Genomic DNA, 14,718 nt, shown 5'->3' with positions numbered 1-14,718 from the left:
ATTATCATAGTATGATTTTAATAAACTAACGTGCTGCTAAGAAAATATCTCTGTTGGATTTTCCACACATGTAGTTCACTCAGCTACACGTGGAATGGATTATTGTGTGAATGCAAAATATGTTGAGCATCGATATTTGGCATCTAGGCTCTGACCTCATCACTCCCCAGAAGAAAACATCAAGCTCAGCACAGCGGGGAGTGGGGAGTGACGATGATTGCTTCTCCCCCTTGGGAGGTAGAAGCCTAAAGGGGGATGCTGGGGTGGGTGCGGGGGTTTTGAAATGCTATATGAAGCAGCAAGTGTTGACATAGCTTTCAGGTGAGTGATGTAGCAGAGCACTGGCATTTTAAGTGCATCAATATGATGGAAAAGGTGTGTTGGTATGTTGCAGTATTAATGTGATGAGCGTTTTTTCCCCACCTAGGTAGTTTCTGCTCTTCACCATTTCTGTGACGTTGATCTTGGTGGCTCCCTCTGGGATCTCCACTATCTTGTGGTAGCCAATCTTGGTTAAACTGTGTTTGAACAGTCCAGAGACCAGCCTGCAGGATGTGTTGTCGCCTCCGCACACGCCGCACTTGTCCATCACCTTTCCCGATCCCAGATACTCATCGCAGCCTAGACTCTGTAAGACAGAGGAGGAAAAGCAGTTTAAATGAAGAAGTGTGGAGTGACAAGCATTACAAAGTGAAACAGCTGAGGTATTAAAATTGTGCACTAAAAGTGTGCAATAAAATAGCCGTTTAAGATTAATGGGGTGTGTGCACAACACATAAGCTATTCTTGGTCAAATAAAAATAGCTAATTTGGCACAAAAGATTATATTTACAAAGTTAAGCCAAGTTGTACCTGCAAAAAGAACTCCATAAACACACCATCAACTACAATAATAGAATAACTAATTAACAGGGATCTTGTTTCTTTCCAGAAGGCATCCTTTTGGCGTGAATGTCTTTGAACCGATCCCAGAATTTCCTTCCTAAATCTCGAGGGTGTGATTTTTCTGTGTCACATTGGCGGTAATAAATTACAGGAAACCTGGGCACAGTAAAAATAGAACAGTTAACATCAGCAGTCTATAAATTCCCTCAAACCAGCAGTAAAAGCAACTCGCTGTGCAAACAGGTGGTGGAGCAGCCAAAACTGGTCCCGGTGAGCTACCGTAAACTCAAATACACTGGGCTGCGGTTATTGCAGGGCAGGGTAGGGTAAGTCCCAAACAGACCACAGTCGCCAATAAGGAAACCAACAAAGTGGGCATCGTGGGGTGGCGGTGGGGGGGGCACATAATCATACAAAGGCTTTCTAGGGATTGGACAGCAGCCAATCTCCAGGCCCCCTAGTCAGCTTGCAGCTCTCGCATGGCTTCCATGTGTATTCCCTGATTGAAGCTGACATATTCCTCTTGCTCTGTCTTGTTGTCATGCAAGCACATTTCCCTCAAAGCTATGAATGTTGGGTCCCAACATTTGTAACAAAAACATGTTGAATGTGGCAACTTCCTCAACAACGTAGACCAACGTGAGGCTGCTGAGCTTTACATGTAGTCATGAGGTAACCAACTCTAAAGATGATTGACATTAAAGGGATAGTTTAGCTGTTTTGAAGTGGGGTTGTATGAGGTACTTATCCATAGTCATTGTATTACCTACAGTAGATGACGGTTGGCACGCCCCCAGTTTAGAGAAACAACGTACTGCTGTGGACGGGGCCGGCAGCAAAACGTATTTTAGAAACCTAAAAGAACGTCTCACCTAAAAAGATCAATATCAGTTTAGGTTTACGCTACATTTAGAATATTTTCACTGCCTTACCTTGCCGTCAGACAGCCATTTCCGACGGGGAACAGAAGTCATTGTATCCATCTACTGTATGCTCTAGCCAATGTCACCAGACCCAGACTTGGCGAATCCAAACTAACCAAACTAACTGATCGAGGCAGCGGCAGACCAGCCACTCCCGTGTTCTGAGAGGAAAAATTACTGTTTTTTTTCCAATGGACTCTGGTTGCTTTGGCGAGAGCACAGATAACGGCTTCAGTTCCCCTTCGGAAACATAGACTGTATGGCTGTCTCACGGCAAGATAAACCGGCAAATATATTTCAAACATAACGCACACTTAAACTGATGTTGATTGTTTTAAGTGAGCCTTTCTTTTAAGTAGCTGAAATACATTTAGCTGCCGGTCACGTCCACAGCAGCACGTTGCTTTGCTTCCGTGCAGTAACTCCTGTCTGCTTCTCCAAACTGGGAGCGTGCAGACCGTCATCTACTGTAGGTAATACACTGACTATGGATAAGTTCCTCATACAATCCCACTTCAAACTATGAACTATTCCTTTTAGATATTTACAGGAAATGTATAATAAGTCATAATAAACTGTGGTGATCTCCGTGGGTTATATACTATAGCAGCTGTAAGTCAGCTGCAGGTCAGTAGAAAGACGGATAGAGAGAAGGACAGAGAGCAAGGAGAGGAAAAGGAGGTGGAGAAAGGTAAAGTAAAGGGATGAGAGAGGGAAGTATAGCATGAGGGCCGGGGGTGGACTGTGGCAGTTTGGGGTGAACTCAAGAGAAGAGTCTGACACTCCCCCACCCGTAGCAGCTCACTGTGTCCTGGGCCAAAACACCACCTGGGCCAAAACAAACATGAAGTTGCTCCTTCCACACAGGAAATAAGTGATCAGAGAAAAGAACAGCAAACTAAGAGAGCTGCGGGGAAAAAATGAAATAAAACTGCCAAACGCCTCTGTGGTCAGTGTGGAATTATGTTGCAGTGCAGCATGGGGCTGAATAAAGCCGGGATAAAAATCACTAAACGTAACACGAGAAAAAACTGCTGCGTTTCATGATCTGACTTTACAGATCAGTGAATATAAAAGCAGCTCAGAATACTACAGGCCAGGAATAAAGGAATACATAATACACGTTTCGGGACATTTTGACAAGCTACAATAAGTCCACTGTGGAAAACAAATAAAAATGCCATCAAGGAGGACTGTTAGTGACATGGCTACCACTGAATATCTCCTCCGCGTCTCCATTTTCACCATAAATCCCTTCAAACTAAAACAACACAATTATAGCAGCTAGGCAGAAATGCCTGAAAAAGGGAAAAATGTTCCTCTCATAAAACAGACGCTGACACGGTGAGAGGTTATCTGTGGACATTTGGATGGGAAAATGTCTGAATCAAAACATATTAATGGAGCGGAGAATAAGCAGTGAAATTTATTGACCCCAAATGTGAATCGTCAACGTAATATCATATGACTGTGGATTTAAAAACACGCAGGGGTTTTCATTCTTCTCACATGGGAAGAGCCAAGAGCTTTAACGCCTACAACGCAGGAAGTATTAAAGGGACTACTTGATATCTAGTGATTTGGACAGTTGCACCATTAAAATCACTAAACTGTCAAGACAAACTCTGCACACACTAACACTAACATCCTAATCTGTCCTTAAATAATAACCCAAATTGTCACATATGCCCTCCAGGCTGTCTCAGACAAACGTGACCTTAACTGTGAACCCATCAAAATGAGGCGTCGTTGGCGTCAGGACAAATGAACACAGCTACGGCTCGGCCAAAAGCCTCGCCAACTCTTCCCAGAAGAACTCAAACAGAAATCTCACGGCGGTTGATGAACGAGGTGGCAGCTTTGGGAGTCTAGTTTCTTCACTTTTTTTCACCTTCTCTCTGTGGGTGGCTTGTGCCATCTGGTGAGAAAAAATCGCCATGTTTTGAGTGGAATTATGACAGGATTTTTAAAATGTCGCCAAAGCCCACCTTCATCTGGAAACGGTTACATGTGTCAGGACGGTAGAGTCGACTCCAAGTCAACCCGCGAACACTGAAAACAACATAATCTTAAAGTAAATCCTGATGGTGTTGTCCCGCAAGATGCAGCTGGGTTAAACTCATCATATTGTAGAGTTGTTGTAACACACAGCCAAAGGCTCATGTCACTGGAGATTTCTTCTTCTCCCAGAAAACATTTAGAATTAGACACAGACGTCGAGAGAAGTGAGTTTTAGCCTCTTTCTTATTGAACTACTAAGTTTACAACCACAGGCCTATAGCTCAGTGATGGTAGCAATTTCCACTCACTTTGCAGCTTTAATGTTTGAATACTGAAAATAAACTAGGGCAGAGACGGTAAACCTTGGGGTCACAGTGGTCATCGTTATGGTTATTAGCCACCAAGTGAACTGTGAGTTGTGGGATAAACGTTAACACCTACAATGAGGGTGCTGGGTCCTGCTGAAATTAATAAAAAACAACTAATTTCTGGGGTCATGTGAATGTGGGGACCTTAAAAATAGAGGGAAGGGGCTTTCACTCGTATTTCGCTTAACCTCTTACACCCAAGGCTCACTTTCACTTCCTGTATTTCAAGGCTTATGGCACAGCCCCTAAATGTCTCTGGAAACATTATTTTCAGGACAGGTTAGGCTACTCACGATTTTTTTAAATAAAAAGAGTATTTTAAAGCAGTATTAAATTATTTGTGGCCACTTGGAAAAAAGCTATAAACACACATTTGCAAACAGTTGCCTATTCACACTCTGGGCCAATAACATCCAATAACAAAACCATTAGCTCCGCTGTCGTCTCCACCAACTCCTGAGGGAAATATCTGTCTCTTTAGCTGCTAAACATTCCACAATCTAACTATCTTAACTTTGCCAGTCTACCATTTCGTTCTGGGCAGATTTGGGTTTATTAGAGCTTTTTCTCTGAAAACAGCTGCTTGCTGGTGCTGCTGGAAACAAGGTTGATGAGATGAGAGAGTAAAAGTGAACTAATGCATTAAAGTAGTGGGCTGTAAAACCCAATTAATGAGCTGAATTAACACTAAAACGCTCTGTAGAGCTAAGGGCAACTAGTTGGGGATAATTATCTGTGTGTTCATCAATATGAGCAACAACTTTCACATTGCAAACAGTCTTTTGAGCACAGAAATATTGATTAGTGCTGCTTTAAAGGGGGTAAACTGACAAGCACAATGTGTTGGTGATTTTTACAGACAATATGCAACAAAAGCTCAAACTGCACTGAATACAAGTTCTGACTAACACCTCTAACAATTTCTAGCAACTAGATTCTTATATAGGCCACGTTCTTATAGGTCCAGTGTGTAGGATTTGGTGGTATCTAGTGGTGTGGTTTCAGATTGCAACCAACTGAGTACCCCTCTGCTCACTCCTCCCTTTCCAAGACTGTGGTAACGTGAGCCACCGAGTGCAAAACCGTGGTAACGCCGTTCACCTCGCTCAGATGCCATCCTTACCATAATAACACTACTCTAAGAGCAACGGACGGCGACTGGCGATACCGCGGTTTTTCACTCGGCGGCTCACGTTACCACAGTTTCAAAAGCATGTCTGAGAACTACGGTGGGCTTTAGGTAACTAAAGCGTTTTTTAACGCTTTAGGTAACAAAAGGTGATTATACACTAAAACATAGTTATGAAGATTATATTCCATTTGTGCTAAAAGATGCATCGAAATGCTACACACTGTTCCTTTAATACAGAGTTTCATATTGTAGCCCAGAAATAAGTGATGATTTGCACAGATGATCTGAGCGTAATTGCAGAAAAAATTATTCCCAGTTTGCTGTTACACTCGCACATGTGCAGAGGCATATCTTCTCTGAGATAAAGATTTATAGGCAGCGAACAACTGTCTAAACCACTATCAGAGCATTGTGGAAAATATCAGACATTTTTATATCATTCTTTAACATTAAACATGCACAAAGTTGAGATATAGAGTTCTACAGGCACTAAAATGTCTTCCTGACAGCTCTGGCATAATGTTACAATTGCCTTGCAATAATAGTGCTTTTATCCATGTAGGAGGCCTGGCGTGTGGCTCCAAACTAGGAATGCAAAACTAATGCTCAGAATGATATCATGCTTAAATTAACAGTAGTGGTAGACGCAACAGCTTTTAACTCCTCTCGACTGTAGTAAATTAAGTTTGAGATGTGGTGGAAAACTGCCTCTACTTGGTGCTGGAATGTCGAGCAGAAGAGTGTGTGTGTGTGTGTGTTTGTGATGAACTCTGTTGGTTTTTCAGCGGTTCTAATATTTTGTGAGGTTTTGTCAGACAAGGTTATTTATATTTTTTACCGTGTAAAGTGGGATATCATCAGGCATCGCAGCTCTTTGTCACACTGGCCTTAAGCATCAGTCCAGATATCCGACGCAGTTTGTTCTGTGACCGAGATGATACTTTTATTTAGACGGGTTATTTATACGGCCTTATTAACACTATTTTGTCTGCTCAAATTAGATTAGTGCTCCTTGGTAACAGACTAATAAACAGCAGGGGTCTGGTGTCTTCCTAAAACAGGGCTGCTGTAGAGACTATATCTGAGACCTGAGTTATAGGATGAGATACAAAATGTATTTTCCAATTGTTGTGTCTAACAGGTGAACATTGTCAGCTAGTGTTAAGGGGCACTCAGACAGAATAATCTGCGACTGACAGACACATCAAGCCCAAGGCTGACAGACTGACGCCAGCAGATGCTCATGGCCTGGACCACAGAGCTGCACTAAAACCACTGCATCAGCAGCATCCAAATGTGGGCTACTGTTTTGGGGTTTGACAGACACAGCTCAACGCAAATACTAAGTTTATGTGACTTGCTGCCTCTTTCCCACGTCCAGAACAGCGTGTTCACCAGAGGTTACCACAATAAATTAGTACACTAATATCGGTACCAGGGCCACACTACAATTGAAAGGATTTTGACATCAACTAGAATTACTGCCTCGCAATTGTATGTCTCCACCAACCAGTCAAGTTGCAGTTTAAATCCATGCCTGTCCAAAATGTCATCACTTCATAAATTTATACTATTAGAAATTTATGTGAAATTGTCATAATTAGCATAGGAATTCTTGAGTTATGGCCAAAAACATGTTTAGTGAGGTCACATTGACCTTGACCTTTAACCTAAGTTCTTCCTTGAGTTCAGTTGGCTGTTTGTGCCAGAAGTAATACAATTCCCTCAAGGCGTTCTGAAGATATTGCTTTCACGAGAATGGGACATTGACCACCAAATTCTAATCACTTCATCCTTGAGTCCAAGTGGACGTTTGTGCCAAATTTGAAGACATTTGCTCAAGGCGTTCCCAACATATTACGAGAATGGGACGGATGTGAGGTCACAGTGACCTTGAATTTTGATCACCAAAATCGAATCAGTTAATCCTTGAGTCCATTTGGACGATTGTGCCAAATTTGAAGAAATTCCCTCAAGGTGCTCCTGAGATATCGCGACACCACGAAAACATAATGCCTCCGGCATAACAAAGTGTAAGGAGTCTGAGTAAAGCACTGAAGCATCAGCAGTTTCAGTTAAAAATGACAATTCTTGCCCAGAACAACTCAAATGTCTCCACGCTGCAGGCCCAAATTCTGCAAAACAGGCAATAAAATGGAGGAGGTTATGAATAAAAGGATGTTGTCTTAGTCTGGAGATGGTGCAGTGGTTAAGCCCCCCCAAGTCTGTATCCACAATCCATGTTGGCTGAGGCTCCGATCCCACCAGAAAGTTTTCTAACCTGCGTCTTAGCGGTTTCCCTCTCAGCTTTCCTACTGCGACCAAAAGCAAAACAAAAAACAACACTGTGAGACATTGGACTGCGGTCTCCTCCAAAAAAGACCTTCAAATGTAACATACCAATTACACTTCTGTAAAGAAAATGAACAAATAAGTTCCATTACAAGACTGAAGGCTTTTATCTCATTCATTATAAACAGACAGTGTACTTCCTGCCTGGTAAAGCTAGTGGGATATTAGCACAGCTCCTCGTGGTAAACCTCTGGGAATAAAGGCATGCTATGATCTGTACTCCTACTGTAAAAATGCATCCCGGCATGGAGGCAGTGCAGTATTTTAAAACATATTTATGAGTGTGGGGTTAAAGGGGGCCGTTTGGTGAACACGTTGGGGATTTCTACGGCTCTTCACACTTAGAAAGGTTGTAAAGTTTTTTGGCAAATGGCCAATGAAGTTATCATGACTTAGTCAGCTGTGACAAACCAGCTGGAAATGCAATATAACTTGGTTTCCAGGTTGAGAATACAGAGGCAACATCATCCCAGCGACAAAGAATTTATAGTGGAAATGACCTCAAGACACGATGCCGAGTCTGGAAATGACATTACTGAGATCTTACAGACACGTAAATCAAATAAGATTATGATTAAATAAAGTTTTAAAAGTAGGTTTAGATTGGGATGAAATAAGATTATGGTATGATAAGACACCCCATCGCTTTCATATGAAGTGCACATTGTGGTTGCCACGGCTACCGACATCTGCATCCCACATGCCGGGATGCTGGGGATCTTTAACTGGTTTTAAAAGCGGGTGAAGAAGGCGACACTGCTTTTACTTCAGTCAGCACTTCAAACACATCTGTTATCTGTGGCAGCCACAATGTCGTCAAGCTCACACATGTGACATTCTCACTAATGAACTGACTGAACCACTGTCTGTCCCTGATTTACTGTTACATCCTGTGAAATATACACCGTTAAGTACAAAATATTAGAGAGATTTCCTGTTATTGAAGATGGACTGGATATAACTCAGGGCTCATCCAGTGTAATCTTCAATTCTTCATTCATTCATCTTCATTATTGGTATTGATTTTCAACAGCTAACCTATAAAATAAATGTATTGTATGACCTAAAGAAAGTTTTTTTCTTCTTTGGGTTATTATCATAGATTATATATAAGAAGTGGACGAAGTCATCGTGACGTCACCCATTGGTTTTGGGAGTACGATTTTGAAGCCTCGAGTTTGGCACTTTGGCCATAGCCATCTTGGTTTTATGCAACCAGAAGTGTAATGAGAGGTTGGAGCTAAGCACAACTGAACGCTGAATAACACATTTTAGGCGACCAAAAAGTTACAATTAATTTTCATGAACTGAAAGGTTAAAGTTCTAAGACGAAAACACAGACAACTCCCAGACTGGATAACACCGTGGTAGCGACCTGTCAATCACAAGGTAGCCACGCCCTAAATCATCCCCTGCTTTATGGTCTATTTGACTCTAAATGGGATCATAATTTACTAAATGAACATCACGCTGTATTGAACATGACTTGAAACTAGCCATTCAGAGCATTAACTCATGTTTACAATGTTTACTGACATAATACATCAAGTGAGAAGTAGGCTCATTTTCTCATTGACTTCTATACAATCGGACTTCTTTTTGCAACCAGAGGAGTCGCCCCCTGCTGGCTATTAGAAAGAATGCAAGTTTAAGGCACTTACGCATTGGCTTCACTTGTCAGCTTTGCAACATTAACTAAGGTCTGTCAAGATTTCTCCACATGTTGAAGCTGTAAGCATGGGGCTGTAGTAGGAGAGATACTAAGCATTTAATGTGATTCTGATAATTTGATCTTTTTAGTCTTTCCAAAACCAAAAATACAAGAGCAAACAAAAAAATGTAAGGACAGGGTTAAACAGTGAGTTTATCTGCTTTACAGTAAACTGCAATAGTTAGCTTACTACCTACAGTAGTAACAGAGCAGTACTTCCAAAGGCAAGGAATGCCTCATTAACTACATTTGTTTATGAGGCTACAGGTTACGTTAAAAAAGACCACCACTACACACACTCTTTTGTATTTCCCCTCTTTATAGAAGCCACTCCTGGATACTATCAGAATTTAGGGTTATGATAGCAGCTCTGTCCTCTTTATTGGATTTAACCACAGTCAGCGTTACCCGAGATAAGAGTTAGAATAAAATAAGTCTGATCTTATATATTTCCTTATCATACTTATAATTCTAGGACAACCTATCTCTACACTGATATACAAGAACAATTCTTTATCAACTGGTGAGGATGCAGATTTTTGCCTGGGACATGCAGCTTCTGGTGGGAGTCTTTTATCACAAAATCAAGTGCATATTTAGGACCACTTTTACAAGACTTTTCTTATAAAACAAGTTAACTGGAAACAAGAGGAATCGAGCTCTGACTTTAGCCCATGTACTACATGGAAGATGTGACTTCATCAACAGCTCAAAACTTGCAGATTTATTCAATTTGCTCCTTTCCCTCAGATTTCTCTTCTGGCTCCAATATAATGGGAACACTAACTAGAAGACTAACCGTGGTTTGTAACCACAAATAGAAACACAAGTTCTGGTGTTTTGGACAGTAATCACTCAGCTTTCCACTCTCCACAACATAGCATTTCACGAAACCAATGGTAACATGTGTCAAACCAAAATGGGAACGCAGACAAGCTGGGATTATTTACTGTAACATAAGAAGAGATGAGCTGAGGACAAAACAAGTGGCGGTTGTGGCTCCGGCAATTTTTACAAATTGCATTATAGCTGTTTGCGCTGCGAGCATGAGCATCTGTCGCCAAGTGGTGAAGAGAGATGTAGGCATGAGTGGCAAGACCTTTGATCCCAACAGTAAAAAGAAACCTCATCAAATCCACAAACTGCCCTCATAGGCCGAGGTGAGGGCAGAGCTTCTTCGTTAAAGGCTCCCATGCTTGTAAAACACTCAGAAATAGCATTGAGCATGGTGAATCTACAGCCATAAAAATGCACAGGGTTTCTCCTGACATCACTCCTCTGATTTGGATGCACTGTTTTGGGAACAGAATGACTGAATGGTTTCTGATGGGCATTAACACTGCGAGGTAATGGGTTTGATTCCCACTGGTAAACTTCCACAAAAAGACATAGACTGATGGCATGATAAAAGGAGGACTTCATTTCATGTCGTAAGTGTCAAATTGTGTCACTGTTTATTTCATTATTTTGACATGAGCTGCGCTAACTGTGATTCTGACAACACGTTGTCCCTGTGATACAACCCTAATGTTCTGTTATGGATCACTTCAGGTCCTCTATGAACAGCTCAAAACGTTTTGGCTGACTGTATTAAATATCAGCTTGATACATGAATTTGACAAATTCTATAAGTTTGCTAACTAACATGATTTTGAACTGGTGACATGTCCACTGCAGCAAATGATGAATTATTTCTGTTTGGGGTCTTGTTTTATATCTGTGACTGGAGTTGACAATATTTTGTATGCATCACTACCTATCTGAAATCTTAAATAAGTCTATTTCAATTTCTGTTATTGGAGTTTTATAACAGTTTGCTCAAAAGTGGTCTAACAGTGAGGTCTAATTGACCCAAAACATAGGTAAGTTACTTGTGTGACAGTCAGTCTGTGAATGACTTTCTGGCAAATAAAATCAATATTATATTTCTTCATGCATAGCTATACTTATAACAAACAATAAAACTATAAAACTTATACGGCATAACATTTTTTTTTTTTTGCTCATTTCTTTATTTGCCACCTTCATCAAATGTGCAAACTAATTGTGGCAAAGGGGAGAGTTTCTACTTCAATACTTTTCTACCTATTGGGTTTTAATAAGATAAGACTAAATATATTTAACCCTTAGAGACCCACCAAAGACCAGTTTTTGTCTTTTTTAGGGAGGTACAGGGGGTCTTTAGGGAGAGATAGCAGGACAGCAGTAGATGTCACATAGAAGTGGTGTACATTATCTGAAAGCTGGGAACCTGAAGATTAATTTGAGATGCAGCTCAGCACTGTGTGTCAAAGATGTTCTAGTCATAAATCAGAAATAAGACTAAATAAATACATTAATTAATTAAAATAAATGGGAAAGTGTATAAGGGCTTAGAACATTATGATGGAAGTATATGATGGCCATTTCCATGCTCACTTTGTCTCATAAGTCATTTCAGCAATTTTTGTTACCCATATTCAGTGATAAATTTAGCCTTTTTTTTCAAGAATTGGTGAAAATGATCAATAATCCCTCCAAAATACCACATTAAGAGACCAAGACCTTGAGGAACACCATAAAAAAAGCCATGCTGTGATCTGGTATCAAAAAAGTCTGCAAGAATCCTCTGAATGCCCTAGGTCTCTAGTTTGTGGTTGTAAAGTTTCATGAGGTTGTGATTATCCTAGAGGTCAAAACAGGTCATTGTATACAGTAAGGTCAAGTTTCAAAAAATGGTCTCACTACAATGAAATGGCTACTACGGGGACTAACATCATCACACATGAATACACACAACATGGCTCATTGGAGCCACAAGAGTCTCAGCTTTCCAGTCGTACTCAATTTATGCAATTCCAAGACTGTTTAGGGACCCCAGCGGGCAGAAATATTGTCCATGTCTGTAAAGGGGATACTCGTGGGTACCCATAGAATTTTCATTCACATATCTTGAGGTCAGAGGTCAAGGGCAGCCTTTTAGAATGGCTGTTTTCCCTCGCCAAAATTTAGCCTACCTTTTGAGCGTTATTTAGCCTCCTTCCTGAGCTAACATGGCATGGTTGGTAGCAATGGATTCTTTAGGTTTCATATCAGTATCTTCACATTAGCTTTAAGACTGAGACCGCTACAGCCGGGATCGCCGGGTTAAAGGAAAATTTATTTAGCAAATATCATTATCATTTTTACACATACAGCGTAGGGTCCGTGAGACCTCACATAACGAGGAAGTAAAGCAAATGTCAAAACAAAAATACCTGACGGATCTCTAAAGGAAGATAACCCCAACATCTTCATCGAAAATACAAATAAAATAAGATGTATATATAGATAGCTGGGATTGACGGTGAGACTGGGCATCACAGGGTAGGACTTGGATTCTATCAAATATTCATGATGACTTCTGTCAACTTGCATTCTCCAAACATGCAACCACTCTTATTCAATCTGCTTTTTTTCTCACATTACATTCAAGCAGGCGCTCACACAAAATATCAAAAGAGTAACTCAACCCGCATTTTGAGCATTGACAGATTCCAACATTTATATCAAATTGATAGCTATGTAGTTTAGGGTCATATAAAGCTGGCACAGACATCCTCATCAAGACCTTGCCACTTCACACGTTTGCATTAAAGACCTCAGGCACCTCACCACCAGCCTCATTAATCATCAGCAAACACAGGTGAGCTAAAACCAGCAGAGCCGAGCCACAGGCAGCGACAGGCTAATTCAGGCTTGCAGTCTATCCCTAATAGAGTTCCAAGTACATCTTTATAGTCCCAGGACAGGCGTGACTCACCGAGTCTTCCACTAGGAGGGAAATCTAATCCCACAAGTAGCCCGTGAATGCGCTGTGGAAAAATAAACCGCTCAGGGAGCAAGCGGAGCCACAGTGAAAACAGCCATACTGTAAATACTTCCACTCAGTAGATGCACCGCAGGATCATGGGGCCAAAATGACAGGCCAAGTTATGGAGTGACACTGTCCAGTGCTGCTTATGAGCACTAAATACTGGTTGTAAATGAGTACCAGGCTTACTTACATCTACATCCATGATTTTAAATGTCTTAATCAGATCTACTTTGATCACCAAGTCCAATAATTGCACAGAATTTCTCTTGGTGACATGCATGCAGCGGCATATCAACTATTTCCAAAACATCACTGCAAAATAATCCAAAAGAAATTTACACTGAGCAATGCATCGTGCAATGCAACTCTTAAAAGCCAGAGTGTTAGCATTAATGGGAATCCCCACTCTCTCCCAGGTTCCTCCAGGACCCAACAGAGGTGAGGCGGGTCCTACCTGTGACCGCGGCTTCCCCTGCACACGCATGTGGAGGCAGACGAGCAGCAGGAGAGCCAGTCCTGACAGCATTCTCTCATGTGGCCACGGAAATGTTTTCAACCAGTCACTCAGGCTCCAATACGAATCCAGTGGCTGCTCCCGTCAGCCTCTTCCTTTGCCTCTGTAGCTCTGAGAATGCCAAAAAAGCCCTCTCACTACAGAGCTGATCTCTATGAGCTCTCCTTGTAAACTGAGCTGGGGGAGGTGCAGCAGGGGGAGGTAGGGGGGCTTTTTTGGAGGAGGGAAAGTGAGAGGTAGAAAATGAATAGGAGGGGAGAGAGAGGCGGGAGGGAGTGAGGGAGAGGAGGCCGAGAGAGGAGAGTGTGGAGAGTGTGGCAGCTACTGCTGACAGTAAATTGGAACCCGGAGAGGAAGCTTTGGGGAATATTTTCAATGTGACAGAAAAATAAAAGAGGAAGGAAATTCTTGCAGGTCTGAAATTAATGTATAAGCAAAACCACTATGGTTAAAATTGTGTGGAAGTAATTGGCAGGTGGGCACAGATACAAACAAATAGGAATTACACACTTAAGTAGGACTTCATGCTCGTTCTTAATATTATGCAAAAGCAAACCAGAAAAAGGGGAAAAATAATAAATTCCAAGGTCTCATCATGAACATCCTGATGTGGAAATAACCCCATATGAAAACCACATTTTTGTTGTTTCTGCTCACTCTCAAGACAACTCAAAAACAATAAGATCGCGTTGCCCTCTTCGAACCCCCCCACCACCACCACCACCAAATACTTAATTACAAGCTACGTTGCACCGCTGGAAGCACAACTGCTGCAGCCAAAAAAGACCAGACCCATCATATGGTTTTCCTATTGCGCCACCATTGTTTCCACGACATTAAACCCTAATTGACCAGGACAGACAGTACTGAGGTAAGGAGTACACTCTTCATCCTTCCATTTAGATAGTTGTTGTTTTTTTCTTCATAAAATTATATAGGCAGACTGAGCCCATCTGGGGCATTGTGGCTGGACCTGTTTTGACACAAAGAGACTACT

At 41.5% G+C, this 14,718-nt stretch overlaps 1 protein-coding gene across 1 annotated transcript in view; it reads right to left on the bottom strand.

Moving 5' to 3' along the window:
• thsd4 (thrombospondin type 1 domain containing 4) overlaps nucleotides 1-14,718 on the bottom strand; it is a 49,306-nt gene that overhangs the window by 13,815 nt on the left and 20,773 nt on the right. The window contains exon 8 of the mRNA XM_074609670.1: nucleotides 424-628. Coding sequence (XP_074465771.1) covers nucleotides 424-628 — 205 coding nt within the window. The remainder of the gene's footprint in view (nucleotides 1-423; nucleotides 629-14,718) is intronic.

This window comes from Sebastes fasciatus, chromosome 2, assembly GCF_043250625.1.
Source record: "Sebastes fasciatus isolate fSebFas1 chromosome 2, fSebFas1.pri, whole genome shotgun sequence".
NCBI lineage: Eukaryota > Metazoa > Chordata > Actinopteri > Perciformes > Sebastidae > Sebastes > Sebastes fasciatus.
The sequence above is the reverse complement of the archived record's forward strand: the minus strand, read 5'-3'. Positions and strand labels throughout refer to the sequence as shown.